This window comes from Hyla sarda, chromosome 7 (genome assembly GCF_029499605.1).
Source record: "Hyla sarda isolate aHylSar1 chromosome 7, aHylSar1.hap1, whole genome shotgun sequence".
NCBI classification, from domain to species: Eukaryota; Metazoa; Chordata; class Amphibia; order Anura; family Hylidae; genus Hyla; species Hyla sarda.
The window spans coordinates 226786413-226799488 of NC_079195.1; the positions used below are offsets into that span (position 1 = coordinate 226786413).

At 43.9% G+C, this 13076-nt stretch overlaps 1 protein-coding gene across 1 annotated transcript in view; it reads left to right on the top strand.

Moving 5' to 3' along the window:
* Window positions 1–12219, top strand: part of C7H1orf87 (chromosome 7 C1orf87 homolog) — a 15549-nt gene extending 3330 nt beyond the window's left edge. The window contains exons 2-6 of the mRNA XM_056532426.1: window positions 1–145; window positions 2710–2845; window positions 4196–4293; window positions 5673–5743; window positions 12059–12219. The exon at window positions 1–145 is cut by the window's left edge and continues 2 nt beyond it. Of these exons, the coding sequence (XP_056388401.1) occupies window positions 39–145; window positions 2710–2845; window positions 4196–4293; window positions 5673–5743; window positions 12059–12219 (573 nt within the window). The 5' untranslated portion in view covers window positions 1–38. The remainder of the gene's footprint in view (window positions 146–2709; window positions 2846–4195; window positions 4294–5672; window positions 5744–12058) is intronic.
* Window positions 12220–13076: the final 857 nt, after the last annotated feature.

Here is a 13076-nt window from a genome sequence, read left to right on the forward strand (position 1 = left end):
ACCAGGGCGTTGGAATATTATACACTTGGAGTCACTTAATGTCTCATCTGAGGAAACCCCAGACCGTCAGAGAACGAATGCCGGAAACTATTGTGAAGATTATTGGGAGCAAATATGTCCGATTTCCAGTGGAGAAACCTAAGGAGTAAGTAAAAAATAATAATAATCAATACATGTGAATGGAGGATAGATGAACAGAAATGCGACATTTTCCATATACATATAGAATAGAGCAGTGTTTCCTAACCAGGGTGCCTCCAGGTGTTGCAAAACTACAACTCCCAGAATGCCTGGACAGCCAAAGGCTGTCCAGGCACTCTGGGAGTTGTAGTTTTGCAACATCTGGAGGCACCCTGGTTGGGAAACACTGGAATAGAGGACTTCCTATACAGACTGACAACAACTATCATTACCACAATAGACCATATAAGTGATTACAGTGCAGTTATATCCAATGATGCCTTTATGTGATGACTAAATAACACCACCAACCCATTATCATTATCACTACAGACCTTATAAGTGATTACAGTCCAGTTATATCCAGTGATGCCCCTACATAATGCCGTTATAATACTGCACACCATACCATGTCAGACCTTATAAGTGATTACAGTCCAGTTATATCCAGTGATGCCCCTACATAATGCCCTAATAATACTGCACACCATACCATGTCAGACCTTATAAGTGATTACAGTACAGTTATATCCAGTAATGCCCCTACATAATGCCTAAATAATACCACCACCCCATAACCACTATCATTACCATGACAAACCATAAGTGATTTCAGTGCAGTTATATCAATTGATGCGGCTGCATAATGGCGAAATACTGCTGCCCCACTATAATCGCTATCATTATTACTACTGACTATATTAGTGATTACAGTGCATATATATCCTGTGATGCCCCTGCACAATGTCTAAATAATACAGTCATAACATAATCCCTATTATTACCACTACACACCATATAAGTGATTACAGTGCAGTTACACCCAGCCACGACTCCTCTCTGCAGAACCTCCACACTTTTCCAGCTTTTAAATGGTAATAATATCCCCCTTGGTGGGCCACAGAGTATAAGTGGGTTGGGAAAGAGTAGGTACCCCCCCCCCCCACCCCATTAGGTAGTTAGATCGCTCCAGTAGGTAGAAGGGTCCCTTCAGGTAGTTTTCCTAATTACACAGAGAGTATGTAGGTGTCTCTTGTAGATAGTTGTTTCCTGTTGCTTTTCCTCCTGTAGGTAGGTCGCCCTGTAGATAGATCCCCTGTAGGTAGGTTGCCCTGTAGATAGATCCCCTGTAGGTAGGTCACCCTGTAGACAGATCCTCTGTAGGTAGGTCACCCTGTAGACAGATCCCCTGTAGGTAGGTCGCCCAGTAGACAGATCCCCTGTAGGTAGGTCACCCTGTAGACAGATCACCTGTAGGTAGGTCACCCTGTAGATAGATCCCCTGTAGGTAGGTTGCCCTGTAGATAGATCCCCTGTAGGTAGGTCACCCTGTAGACAGATCCCCTGTAGGTAGGTCACCCTGTAGACAGATCCCCTGTAGGTAGGTCGCCCTGTAGATAGATCCCCTGTAGGTAGGTTGCCCTGTAGATAGATCCCCTGTAGGTAGGTCACCCTGTAGACAGATCACCTGTAGGTAGGTCACCCTGTAGACAGATCACCTGTAGGTAGGTCGCCCTGTAGACAGATCCCCTGTAGGTAGGTTGCCCTGTAGATAGATCCCCTGTAGGTAGGTCACCCTGTAGATAGATTACCTGTAGGTAGGTCACCCTGTAGATAGATTACCTGTAGGTTTCTTTCCCCTCTAGGTAGGTCACCCTGTAGATAGATTACCTGTAGGTTGCTTTCCCCTGTAGGTAGTTACCCTCTGTCAGTAGCTGTTTCCTGTTGATAGTTGCCCCCTTGCCAACATTATTATGGTACCACCCATACTTTTTTTTGAGTTATTTGACATAATTTACATGTGTACATATACAAAACATGTATTTTTTTTACACCCCCTTTTTTACACCCCCATTGTATATGATGTACACATGTAAATTATCAATATAATTTTGTTACAATTTTTTCTTTCTTTCCCCCCTTCTTGCCACCCAGAGCAGAGGAAGAGAAAAAAAAAAGGGGGAAAGAAATTAAAAATTGTAACAAAATTATATTGATATGATTATTCTCTTCTATATTAACAGGATTTATTTCATACTCAGTTGCCCCATACTCTCCCTCTTCCTATTACCTCTCGCCAACAGTAAAGCGCCCATACTTACCTTCCCCTGCCGGCTCCCGTACAGTCCGCAGCATGGTCTCTTCCTCCTCCCCTCTGACAGCCCATGGTAATGTCCTTCATCTTGTAGCTGCTGCCAGGGGCCGAAAGAGCGATTGACAGAGTGAGCGCCAATGACTCTTCGCTCTGTCCATCCTAAAACCAAGAACTGTAGGTGCGTCATTAGGACAGGTCAGGACATGTGGGGCCAGAACAGCAGGACCCTAAAACCTGGAGTGTCCCCCCCGAATCTGAGAGATATGGAGAAAAAATGGGCTGAGCGGCCGCTCAGCCCATTTTTTCTCCATATCTCTCAGATCCGGCGGGACTGATACTTTAGGCGCCATAGTTGGCCCTGGTTGTTCTCCTGTATTACAGAGATTTTTTGTTGTTTTTTTAGGGTTGATCTGTAACCAGATTTTCCACTGCAGGTTCCCAGAGACCATTAAAGAGAGGAACGTGTCCCATGTCCAGGAGATCCTCGGGGGGATTCAAGACACAGAATCTTTGAGACAGAGTTTGCTCACAAGAGACCGGTCATCGCGTGGTCTTCTCCCGCTTTCGGAGGTACAGATCTGTGGTTTTGGTGGGAACCAATTTTTTGGGGTTTCCAGGGTGTGTGGGGGTGGGGCATGACCCAAGGATTCCATCTCTGCTGTACTTTAAAGTGGTTATTCAGGATTAGAAAAAACTAATGATAAAAAAATATATTATATTATATTGATAATAAGCACAATGAGCAGCTGTGAGCTAGAATACAATCTCAGTCCAATCGAAGTGAATGGTGTAATACCACACACAACCTGGGGACAGGGGTGGAGCTGAATTTGTAAGAAAGCAGCTATGTTTTTTTTAAATAATAATAATTTATAATAATCCCTTTAAATCTGAATCAAACCCTGTCCTTCAGATTGTTCTCTCTGTTTATAGTTGTTCCCTCAGATTATAGTTGTTCCCTCAGATTATAGTTGTTCCCTCAGATTACAGTTTTTCCCTCAGATTACAGTTGTTCCCTCAGATGATAGTTGTTCCTCACAAATTATAGTTGTTCCCCACAGATTATAGTTGTTCCCTCAGATTACAGTTGTTCACTCAGATTACAGTTGTTCCCTCAGATTATAGCTGTTCCCTCAGATTATAGTTGTTCCCTCAGAAGATAGTTGTTCCCCACAGATTATAGTTGTTCCCTCAGATTATAGTTGTTCCCTCAGATTATAGCTGTTCCCTCAGATTATAGTTGTTCCCTCAGATTACAGTTGTTCCCTCAGATTACAGTTGTTCCCTCAGATTACAGTTGTTCCCTCAGATGATAGTTGTTCCCCACAGATTATAGTTGTTCCCTCAGATTACAGTTGTTCACTCAGATTACAGTTGTTCCCTCAGATGATAGTTGTTCCCCACAGATTATAGTTGTTCCCTCAGATTATAGTTGTTACCTCAGATTATAGTTGTTCCCTCAGATTACAGTTGTTCCCTCACATTATAGTTGTTCCCTCAGATTACAGTTGTTCCCTCAGATTACAGTTGTTCCCTCAGATTACAGTTGTTCCCTCAGATGATAGTTGTTCCCCACAGATTATAGTTGTTCCCTCACATTATAGTTGTTCCCTCAGATTATAGTACACTTGTTATCAGATGGTTACTAACTTCTTATCTGAGCTCTTATAAAGCTGAGTGGTTGGGGAGGGGGAGGGATATACATAAAATGACAGTACAGAGCCTGGTATACCGACTATACCTCCTGGAACGGAAAGAGCAAACGCTGAAAAAAACAGGGAATTCTGGGAGAGTTCAGCTCTGAAGACTGCAGAATTTAGCATTACAAATGGTGGGAAAAATCTTTTGAACCATAGGTAATGTTATTAACCCTTTACAGCCTGCGATATTATATTCCATTTAGTATGTTATATGTTCTAGTTCCAGGCGGTGTGTGCGTCTCATGGAGCGTCGCTGACCCTCTCCACCCTGACTCCTCTCCTAGAAGACAACGTGTTCAGTGACCAGGGAAACATAAGGCAAGTTACGGTATCCCCACTCAGCCCCATGGTATCACAGGAAGCTGAGATACAAAGCGCTGTTTACAGGGTTGACACATTGTAGAGCAGTGTTTTCCAAACAATGTGCCTCCAGCTGTTGCAAAACTACAACCCCCAGCATGGAGGCTCGCTGGTTGAAAAACACTGCTCTAGAGCCTGGGACACGAAGGGAACATTGAGTTTTCTGTATTATCTAAACATGAAGGTTGTGGGAGATACTAGTAGCCAAATTACAATTGATATTATTCAGGAGAAGGGGAGATCTCCCGGATTCCCAGCAGGGGGAGCAAATCTACTGTGTGCTGTTCATTTAGTGCAGGAATTTGGGGGGATATGAATAACAGCATATCTGTATATATGGGAGGGGGGGTAGTTTGTGATGTGTATATATGGGCTCCGTATAGATACAGAGGGTATACAGAGGGTCTGCTCTGAAGTCTGTATACAGAGGGTCTGGTCTTAGTTCAGTATAGAGAGAGTCTGGTCTGGGGTCTGTATACAGAGGGTCTTGTCTGGGGTCTGTATACAAGAGAGGTCTGGTCTGGGGTCTATATACAGAGGGTCTGGTCATGGGTCTATATACAGAGGGTCTGGTCTGGGGTCTGTATTCCTGTATTCAGATGGTCTAGTCTGGGGGTCTATATACAGAGGCTCTGGTCTGGGGTCTGTATACAGAGGATCTGGTCTTGGTTCTGTATAGAGAGAGCCTGGTCTGGGGTCTGTATACTAAGGGTCTGGTCTGGGGTCTGTATACAGAGGGTCTGTATACAGGAAAGATTTGGCCTGGGGTCTTTATATAGAAGCGGTCTGTATACTGAGGGTCTAGTCTGCAATGGTCCACTTGACAATAGTATAATCCCACCATAAAGGGTCTGGGGTCTTTATAAAGAGGGTCTGGTCTGGGGTCTGTATATGGAGTGTCTGGTCTGGGGTCTGTATATGGAGGGTCTGGTCTGGGGTCTGTATACGGAGGGTCTGGTCTGGGTTCTGTATACGGAGGGTCTGGTCTGGGGTCTGTATACAGAGGGTCTGGTCTGGGGTCTGTATACAGAGAGTCTGGTCTGGGGTCTGTATACAGAGAGTCTGGTCTGGGGTCTGTATACAGAGAGTCTGGTCTGGGGTCTGTATACAGAGGGTCTGGTCTGGGGTCTGTATACAGAGGGTCTGGTCTGGGGTCTGTATACAGAGAGTCTGGTCTGGGGTCTGTATACAGAGGGTCTGGTCTGGGGTCTGTATACAGAGAGGCTGGTCTGGGGTCTGTATATGGAGGGTGTGGTTTGGGGTCTGTATACAGAGAGTCTGGTCTGTGGTCTGTATACAGAGGGAAATCCTTTGAACTCATCTTCTCCTTCACTCAGGTGGAAACAGGTTGTAGATTTGTTGGAGACCGAAAAAGAAAAGAAAAAAGCGACTGAAGAGAAAGGAAGAGGTGAGAAACCCGAAAAAGAGCGAAGTGCCTGAATATACTGAGACACATCTGTATATAAACATTATACAGGAGATATACAGGTCCTAGTAACCAGATGGCGACTGCACAAGGTTTGATACATCTCCCCATATGTAGTGCACAGGAAGGATGAGGGTAATGCTGGGAGTAGTAGTACTCGATATATTACAGGGAGGTGTAGCTGACTCCCAAAGTGCAGGAATGAGACCTCCGGACTCCATGAAACAACTTTCCTGAACATTTTGTTCCTTTCCAGCAGTTTTGCTGAATTACAGATTGTCTGAGGTGATTCCCAGCAGGTGACTGGTCACTGACCAATGGAGATGTGAAATATTCTCCGTCTAAGTTACCGAAATCTCCCTGTGGTGCAATATGTAGCCTTTTCCTCACACAACTGGGGTTTGGGACACGATACCTAGAAGGACGTGGCAGGAAAACTTCTAATAACGTGACGGCACTAACTCCAATGAAGAGATTAATGTACTGCAGAGAGGCCCTTGTTCAGCCTTCTTCTCTCTGACGTAGACAACGCACTCCTTCCTCTAGAAGAAGAGGATGAAGATCTTTTGGTAGGTCACAGACTGAGTGTTACACGTCAGACAAGGGTCACTTATCTAGTCAGAGGTCACAGACTGAGGCTATGTTCACACTACTGAATGTCCGCAAGGAGAATCTCCGTGCGGATGTTCCACAAACTGTGGGCACCATAGCACCGTACAGAAAAGTGTGTGGAGTCGGACAAAAGAATGAACGTGCGAAGACATGGAAAACTGAATTTTTGTGCCGGAAACTTCTGCCGCGGAAATTCCGCCGTGTGCACAGTGCAGCAGAGTCTCGTTGAATTCAATAGGACTGCAGCAATATTAGCACATTGGAAATTGGCAAGGAAATTCCGACGTGTGAACATAAGGTCGTGCTTTCCAACCAGGGTGCCTCCAGCTGTTGCAAAACTACAACTCCCAGTATACCCAGACAACCTTAGGCCAGTGTTTACAATCCATTGTGCCTCCAGCTGTTGCAAAACTATAACTCCCAGAATGCCCGGAGAGCCTTAGGCTACTGTTTCCCAATCAGTGTTCCTCCAGCTGTTGAAAAATTACAACTCACAGCATGCCTGGAAAGCCTTAGGCCGGTGTTTACCATCCATTATGCCTACAGCAGTGGCAAAATTACAACACCCAGCATGCCCAGCCAGCCTTAGGCCAGTGTTTCCCAACCCGTGTGCCTCCAGCTGTTGCACAACTCTAACTCCTAGAATCCCCGGAAAGCCATAAGGCTACTGTTTCCCAATCAGTGTGCCTCCAGCTGTTGCAAAACTACAACTCCCAGCATGCCCAGACAGCCTTAGGCCCGGGGTTTACCAACCAGTGTGCCTCCAGCTGTTGCAAAACTCCAACTTCAAGCATGCCCAGACAGCCTAAGGCCAGTGTTTTCCAACCAGTGTGCCTCCAGCTGTTGCAAAACTATAACTCCCAGCATGCCCAGACAGCCTTAGGCTGGTGTTTACCAACCAGTGTGCCTCCAGCTGTTGCAAAACTCCAACTTCAAGCATGCCCAGACAGTCTAAGGCCAGTGTGTTCCAACCAGTGTGCCTCCAGCTGTTGCAAAACTACAACTCCCAGCATGCCCAGACATCCTTTGGCCGGTGTTTACCAACCAGTGTACCTCCAGCTGTTGCGCAACTTTAACTCCCAGAATGCCTGGAGAGTCTTAGGCTAGTGTTTCCCAAACAGTGTGCCTCCAGCTGTTGCAAAACTACAACTCCCAGCATGCCTGGACAGCCTTAGGCCGGTGTTTACCATCCATTGTGCCTCCAGCTGTTGCAGAATTACAACTCCCAGCATGCCTGGACAGCCGAAGGCCAGTGTTTTCCAACCAGTGTGCTTCCAGCTGTTACAAAACTACAACTCCCAGCATGCCCGGACAGCCTTAGGCTGTCCGGGCATGCTGGGAGTTGTAGTTTTGCAACAGCTGGAGGCACACTGGTTGGAAAACACTGGCCTAAGAGTTACATAATTGTGCCCCAGCTGTACAGAGTATTTCAGGAGAAGGTTATTCTACAGTGTAAGACACCAATAGTTTACATTCCCCATAGAGCCAGGATGAGCGGCGCTGCAGAGACATTATAGTGTCCTATAAAGCCCCTTATCCCGGGTGAGTGTCAGCTCCTGGGTCCAAGTCTGGGAACTGAATGTAGACATTTATGTAACAAGCCTCTGATGTGTATAGGAAGAGAGATATGATGATGAGCGCCATCATCTGGGGGTGAGCGGCCGCCATCTGTCGGAGGAGAAGGCATCTGCCGACCATTTGTGATTCCTGTCATTAATAATGTATATTACAATCTGTGCGCTCGGCAGAAATCACACTCACGTCTCGCTGGGAAGGCGGCTGACAACTGATGGCTAACGTATAGCGCTAAACATCGTATCCCACATATATACAGTCCGCCATATCAGGATGGCTGCTGGGGGGCGCTATTCAGAGTGGGGGGAGACCTTGTAGGGAGGGCACCCACTTTTCTGCACAAAGGGGGCTGAATCCCAATGAAAAAGTTCTGTTCTAATAGACTATATATCAATTTCTTATTATTTCAGAGATCTCTGCTTGCTGTTGGTGAATGGAAACATTCAATGCTGGAAAAATACAACTGCCATTACTGTGTCTGTTTCCCAACCAATGTGCCTCCAGCTGTTGCATAACTATAACTCCCAGCATGTCTGGACATCCTTAGGCCAGTGTTTCCCAACCGGTGTGCCTCCTGCTGTTACAAAACTAAAATTCCCAGCATAATCAGACATCCTTAGGCCAGTGTTCCCAACCAGTGCAACTCCAGCTGTTTCAAAACTACAACTCCCAGCATGACCAGACATCCTTAAGCCCGTGTCCCCAACTAGTGCGCCTCCAGCTGTTGCAGAACTACAACTCCCAGCATGACTGGACATCCCTAGACCAGCGTTTCCCAACCAATGTGCCTCCAGCTGTTGCAAAACTACAACTCCCAGCATGCCTGGACAGCCTTAAAGGGGTGCTCCGGTGGAAACTTTTTTTTTTTTTTTTTTTTTAATCAACTGGTGCCAGAAAGACAGATTTATAAATTACTTCTATAAAAAAAAAATCTTTACCCTTCCAGTACTTATTAGCAGCTGTATACTACAAAGGAAATGATTTTCTTTTTTTACTTTATTTCTTTTTTGTCTTGTCCACAGTGCTCTCTGCTGACACCTAATGCCCATATCAGGAACTGTCCAGATAGAAAACCTATCCTGCTCTTGACACTTCCTGACACGGACAGAGGGGCAGAGAGCAATGTGGACAAGACAGAAAGGAAGCTAAAAAATAAATTATTATTATTATAAATTATCTATTATACAGCAGCTAATAAGTGCTGAAAGGATTAAGATTTTTAAATAGAAGTAATTTACTAATCTGTTTAACTTTCTGGCACCAGTTGATTTAAAAAAAAAAATTATAATAATAAGTTTCCCACTGGAGTACCCCTTTAAGCCAATGTTCCCAACCAGTGTGAACCAGCTGTTGCAAAACTACGACTCCCAGCATGCCCAGACAGCCTTTGGCCAGTGTTTCCCAACCAGTGTGCCTCCAGCTGTTGCAAAACTACTACTCCCAGCATGCCCAGACAGCCTTTGGCCAGTGTTTCCCAACCAGTGTGCCTCCAGCTGTTGCAAAACTACTACTCCCAGCATGCCCGGACAGCCTTTGGACAGTGTTTCCCAACCAGTGTGCCTCCAGCTGTTGCAAAAACTATGACTCTCAGCATGTTCGGACAGCCTTTGGCCAGTGTTCCCCAACCAGTGTGCCTCCAGCTGTTGCAAAACTACGACTCCCAGCATGCCCGGACAGCCTTTGGCCAGTGTTTCCCAACCAGTGTGCCTCCAGCTGTTGCAAAACTACTACTCCCAGCATGCCTGGACAGCCTTTGGCCAGTGTTTCCCAACCAGTTGCCTCCAGCTGTTGCAAAACTACTACTCCCAGCATGCCTGGACAGCGTTTGGCCAGTGTTTCCCAACCAGTGTGCCTCCAGCTGTTGCAAAACTACGACTCTCAGCATGCCTGGACAGCCTTTGGCCAGTGTTTCCCAACCAGTGTGCCTCCAGCTGTTGCAAAACTACGACTCCCAGCATGCCCGGACAGCCTTTGGCTGTCCGGGCATGCTGGGAGTTGTAGTTTTGCAACAGCTGGAGGCACACTAGTTGGGAAACACTGGCCTACACAATCCCGAGTCAGGCGTCTTCTTCCAATCCTGAAATTCAAATTTATAGGCACTGATACATTGTAACAAATGCCCATTTTAATGAGCCAACGTCTTCTGCCGCTATTGGTTGTCACACACTTTGCTGCTTAAAAAGGGACGTCCCAAGGGTCCTGAGGTGGATTAAACCGATACATTGTAGCAAACGCTCAGCTTGATCAGAAGGGATTTTCAAACTCTGTGGAAAATATTTTACAAGTTTAAAAAACAAAATGAAGCTTTGTCCTTAAATGTTTCAGATACTATTAAAAAAAAAACTATTGTGCTTGCTGTCAGTGAATGGCAACATGTAGACGGCAGGTTTATTGTATTGATATGGCTAAATAAATATGAACAATATTTACCTGTTATTTACATTATTAAGCAAAACAAGATGAAGACATCAATGAAGAAGAAGAAGGAGAAAAAGAAGAAGAAAGAGAGGGGTTGGGCCATGGGGTAAGTTTAACATTCTGACCACCTGCAGCCACCACTAGGGGGAGCTTACTGCGTTATCATTGATTCCAATAGGAGTTGTACAAAGCAATTCGCACCGAGCGCCCCCTAATGGCCGACTTTATCTGCAGATCCCGTCAAGGAGGAGAGCTCCAGTGAGTTCACTTGTGGCCAGCGGGATGGGGGGTCCCAGACCCGTCTCCGAGCCCCCAATTCATCTTAATGAGCCCCACAGATCAGAGGGGGAGGGGGAGGCCTGGATAGATCGATTCATGAAGCTGGAAACTGTACTAGAGCTGTGCCAGATACAAGACACCGGTGACGTATCCACAACGAATGGTGATACCTCATGTAGATACACACTGACCTAGCTGCGGTATTATATTAAGGGGCAGTATTATAGTAGTTATATTATTGTATATAGGAGCAGTATTATAGTAGTTATATTCCTGTATATAGGAGCAGTATTATAGTAGTTATATTCCTGTATATAGGAGCAGTATTATAGTAGTTATATTCCTGTATATAGGAGCAGTATTATAGTAGTTATATTCTTGTATATAGGAGGCAGTATTATAGTAGTTATATTCTTGTATATAGGAGGCAGTATTATAGTAGTTATATTCTTGTATATAGGAGGCAGTATTATAGTAGTTATATTCTTGTATATAGGAGGAGTATTATAGTAGTTATATTCTTGTATATAGGAGCAGTATTATAGTAGTTATATTCTTGTATATAGGAGCAGTATTATATTAGTTATATTCTTGTATATAGGAGGCAGTATTATAGTAGTTATATTCTTGTATATAGGAGCAGTATTATAGTAGTTATATTCTTGTATATAGGAGACAGTATTATAGTAGTTATATTCCTGTATATAGGAGGCAGTATTATAGTAGTTATATTCTTGTATATAGGGGGCAGTATTATAGTAGTTATATTCTTGTATATAGGAGCAGTATTATAGTAGTTATATTCTTGTATATAGGAGCAGTATTATAGTAGTTATATTCTTGTATATAGGGGGCAGTATTATAGTACTTATATTCTTGCATACAGGAGTCAGTATTATAGTAGTTATAGTCTTGTATATAGGAGGCAGTATTATAGTAGATATATTCTTATATATAGGGGCAGTATAATAGTAGTTGTATTCTTGTATATAGGAGCAGTATTATAGTAGTTATATTCGTGTTTATAGGGGCAGTATTATAGTAGTTATATTCTTGTATATAGGGGCAGTATTATAGTAATTATATTCTTGTATACAGGAGGCAGTATTATAGTAGTGATATTCTTGTATATAGGAGCAGTATTATAGTAGGTATATTCTTGTATATAGGAGCAGTATTATAGTAGTTATATTCTTGTATATAGGAGCAGTATTATAGTAGTTATATTCTTGTATACAGGAGGCAGTATTATAGTAGTTATATTCTTGTATATAGGAGGCAGTATTAAATTAGTTATATTCTTGTATACAGGAGGCAGTATTATAGTAGTTATAATACTATTGTAATAAATATAATAAATATATTCTACCTACCTACATATATGCGCTCTTGATTGTTTTTTTCTTCTTTTAGGTCTTGTTGATGTGGTGAAGGCCAGAGAGATCATCAATAAATTCAACCTTATCCACAATTTGTGCCTTAGTCCTGAGAAAATCAGCGAAGCTCTAGACATGTTCCACAGTGGGGGGTACATACTTTTGGGGCCGGTGCTGCATTACCTGAAGGAGCTGTAGTATAGATGTGGGGGGTGTCTGTCAGGGGCTCATTGTACAATACCCTGTAGTATAGATGTGGGGGGTGTCTGTCAGGGGCTCATTGTACAATACCCTGTAGTATAGATGTGGGGGGTGTCTGTCAGGGGCTCATTGTACAGTATCTTATAGTATAGATGTGAGGGGTGTCTGGCAGGGGCTCACTGTACAGTATCCTGTAGTATAGATGTGGGGGTTTCTGGCAGGGGCTCATTGTACAGTACCCTGTAGTATAGATGTGGTGGGTGTCTGGAAGGGGCTTATTGTACAGTGTCCTGTAGTATAGATGTGGAGGTGTCTGGCAGGGGCTCATTGTACAGTATCAGGTCTTTAGATGCGTTCTGTACGTTCGGATGGATTCTCTCTTTCCCTGTTCATTCTCTATGTGAGAAGTTCGGCAGATTGGGGAAGGTTTTGGTAACAAAAAAATCCATTTATCAAATAAAAAAGTGAAAAATCTTATATTAACTTCTTTTAGGACAGTTAAGAAAATGATGTTTGGTGTCTCTAAAACAGAACGCGCCCCCAATGGTGATGTCAGATATTGCTATTAAGTAAATAATGGTGAACTGTAATCCCGCACACAACCTGAAGACCGTGCTGGCGCTGTTTGTTTCTATTTATATCCAATTTTTCCATATTGGTCTACATAGGTAACATGGGTAAAATGCTGGATGATAAAAATTTATGCTGGCAGCCACTGTGGCGGTATTATATTCAGAGTGCACAAAGTGTAGCAGTATTATATTCAGAGTAAACAGAGAGTAGTATTATATTCAGAGTGCACAAAGTGTAGCAGTATTATATTCAGAGGGCACAGTGTGTAGCAGTATTATATT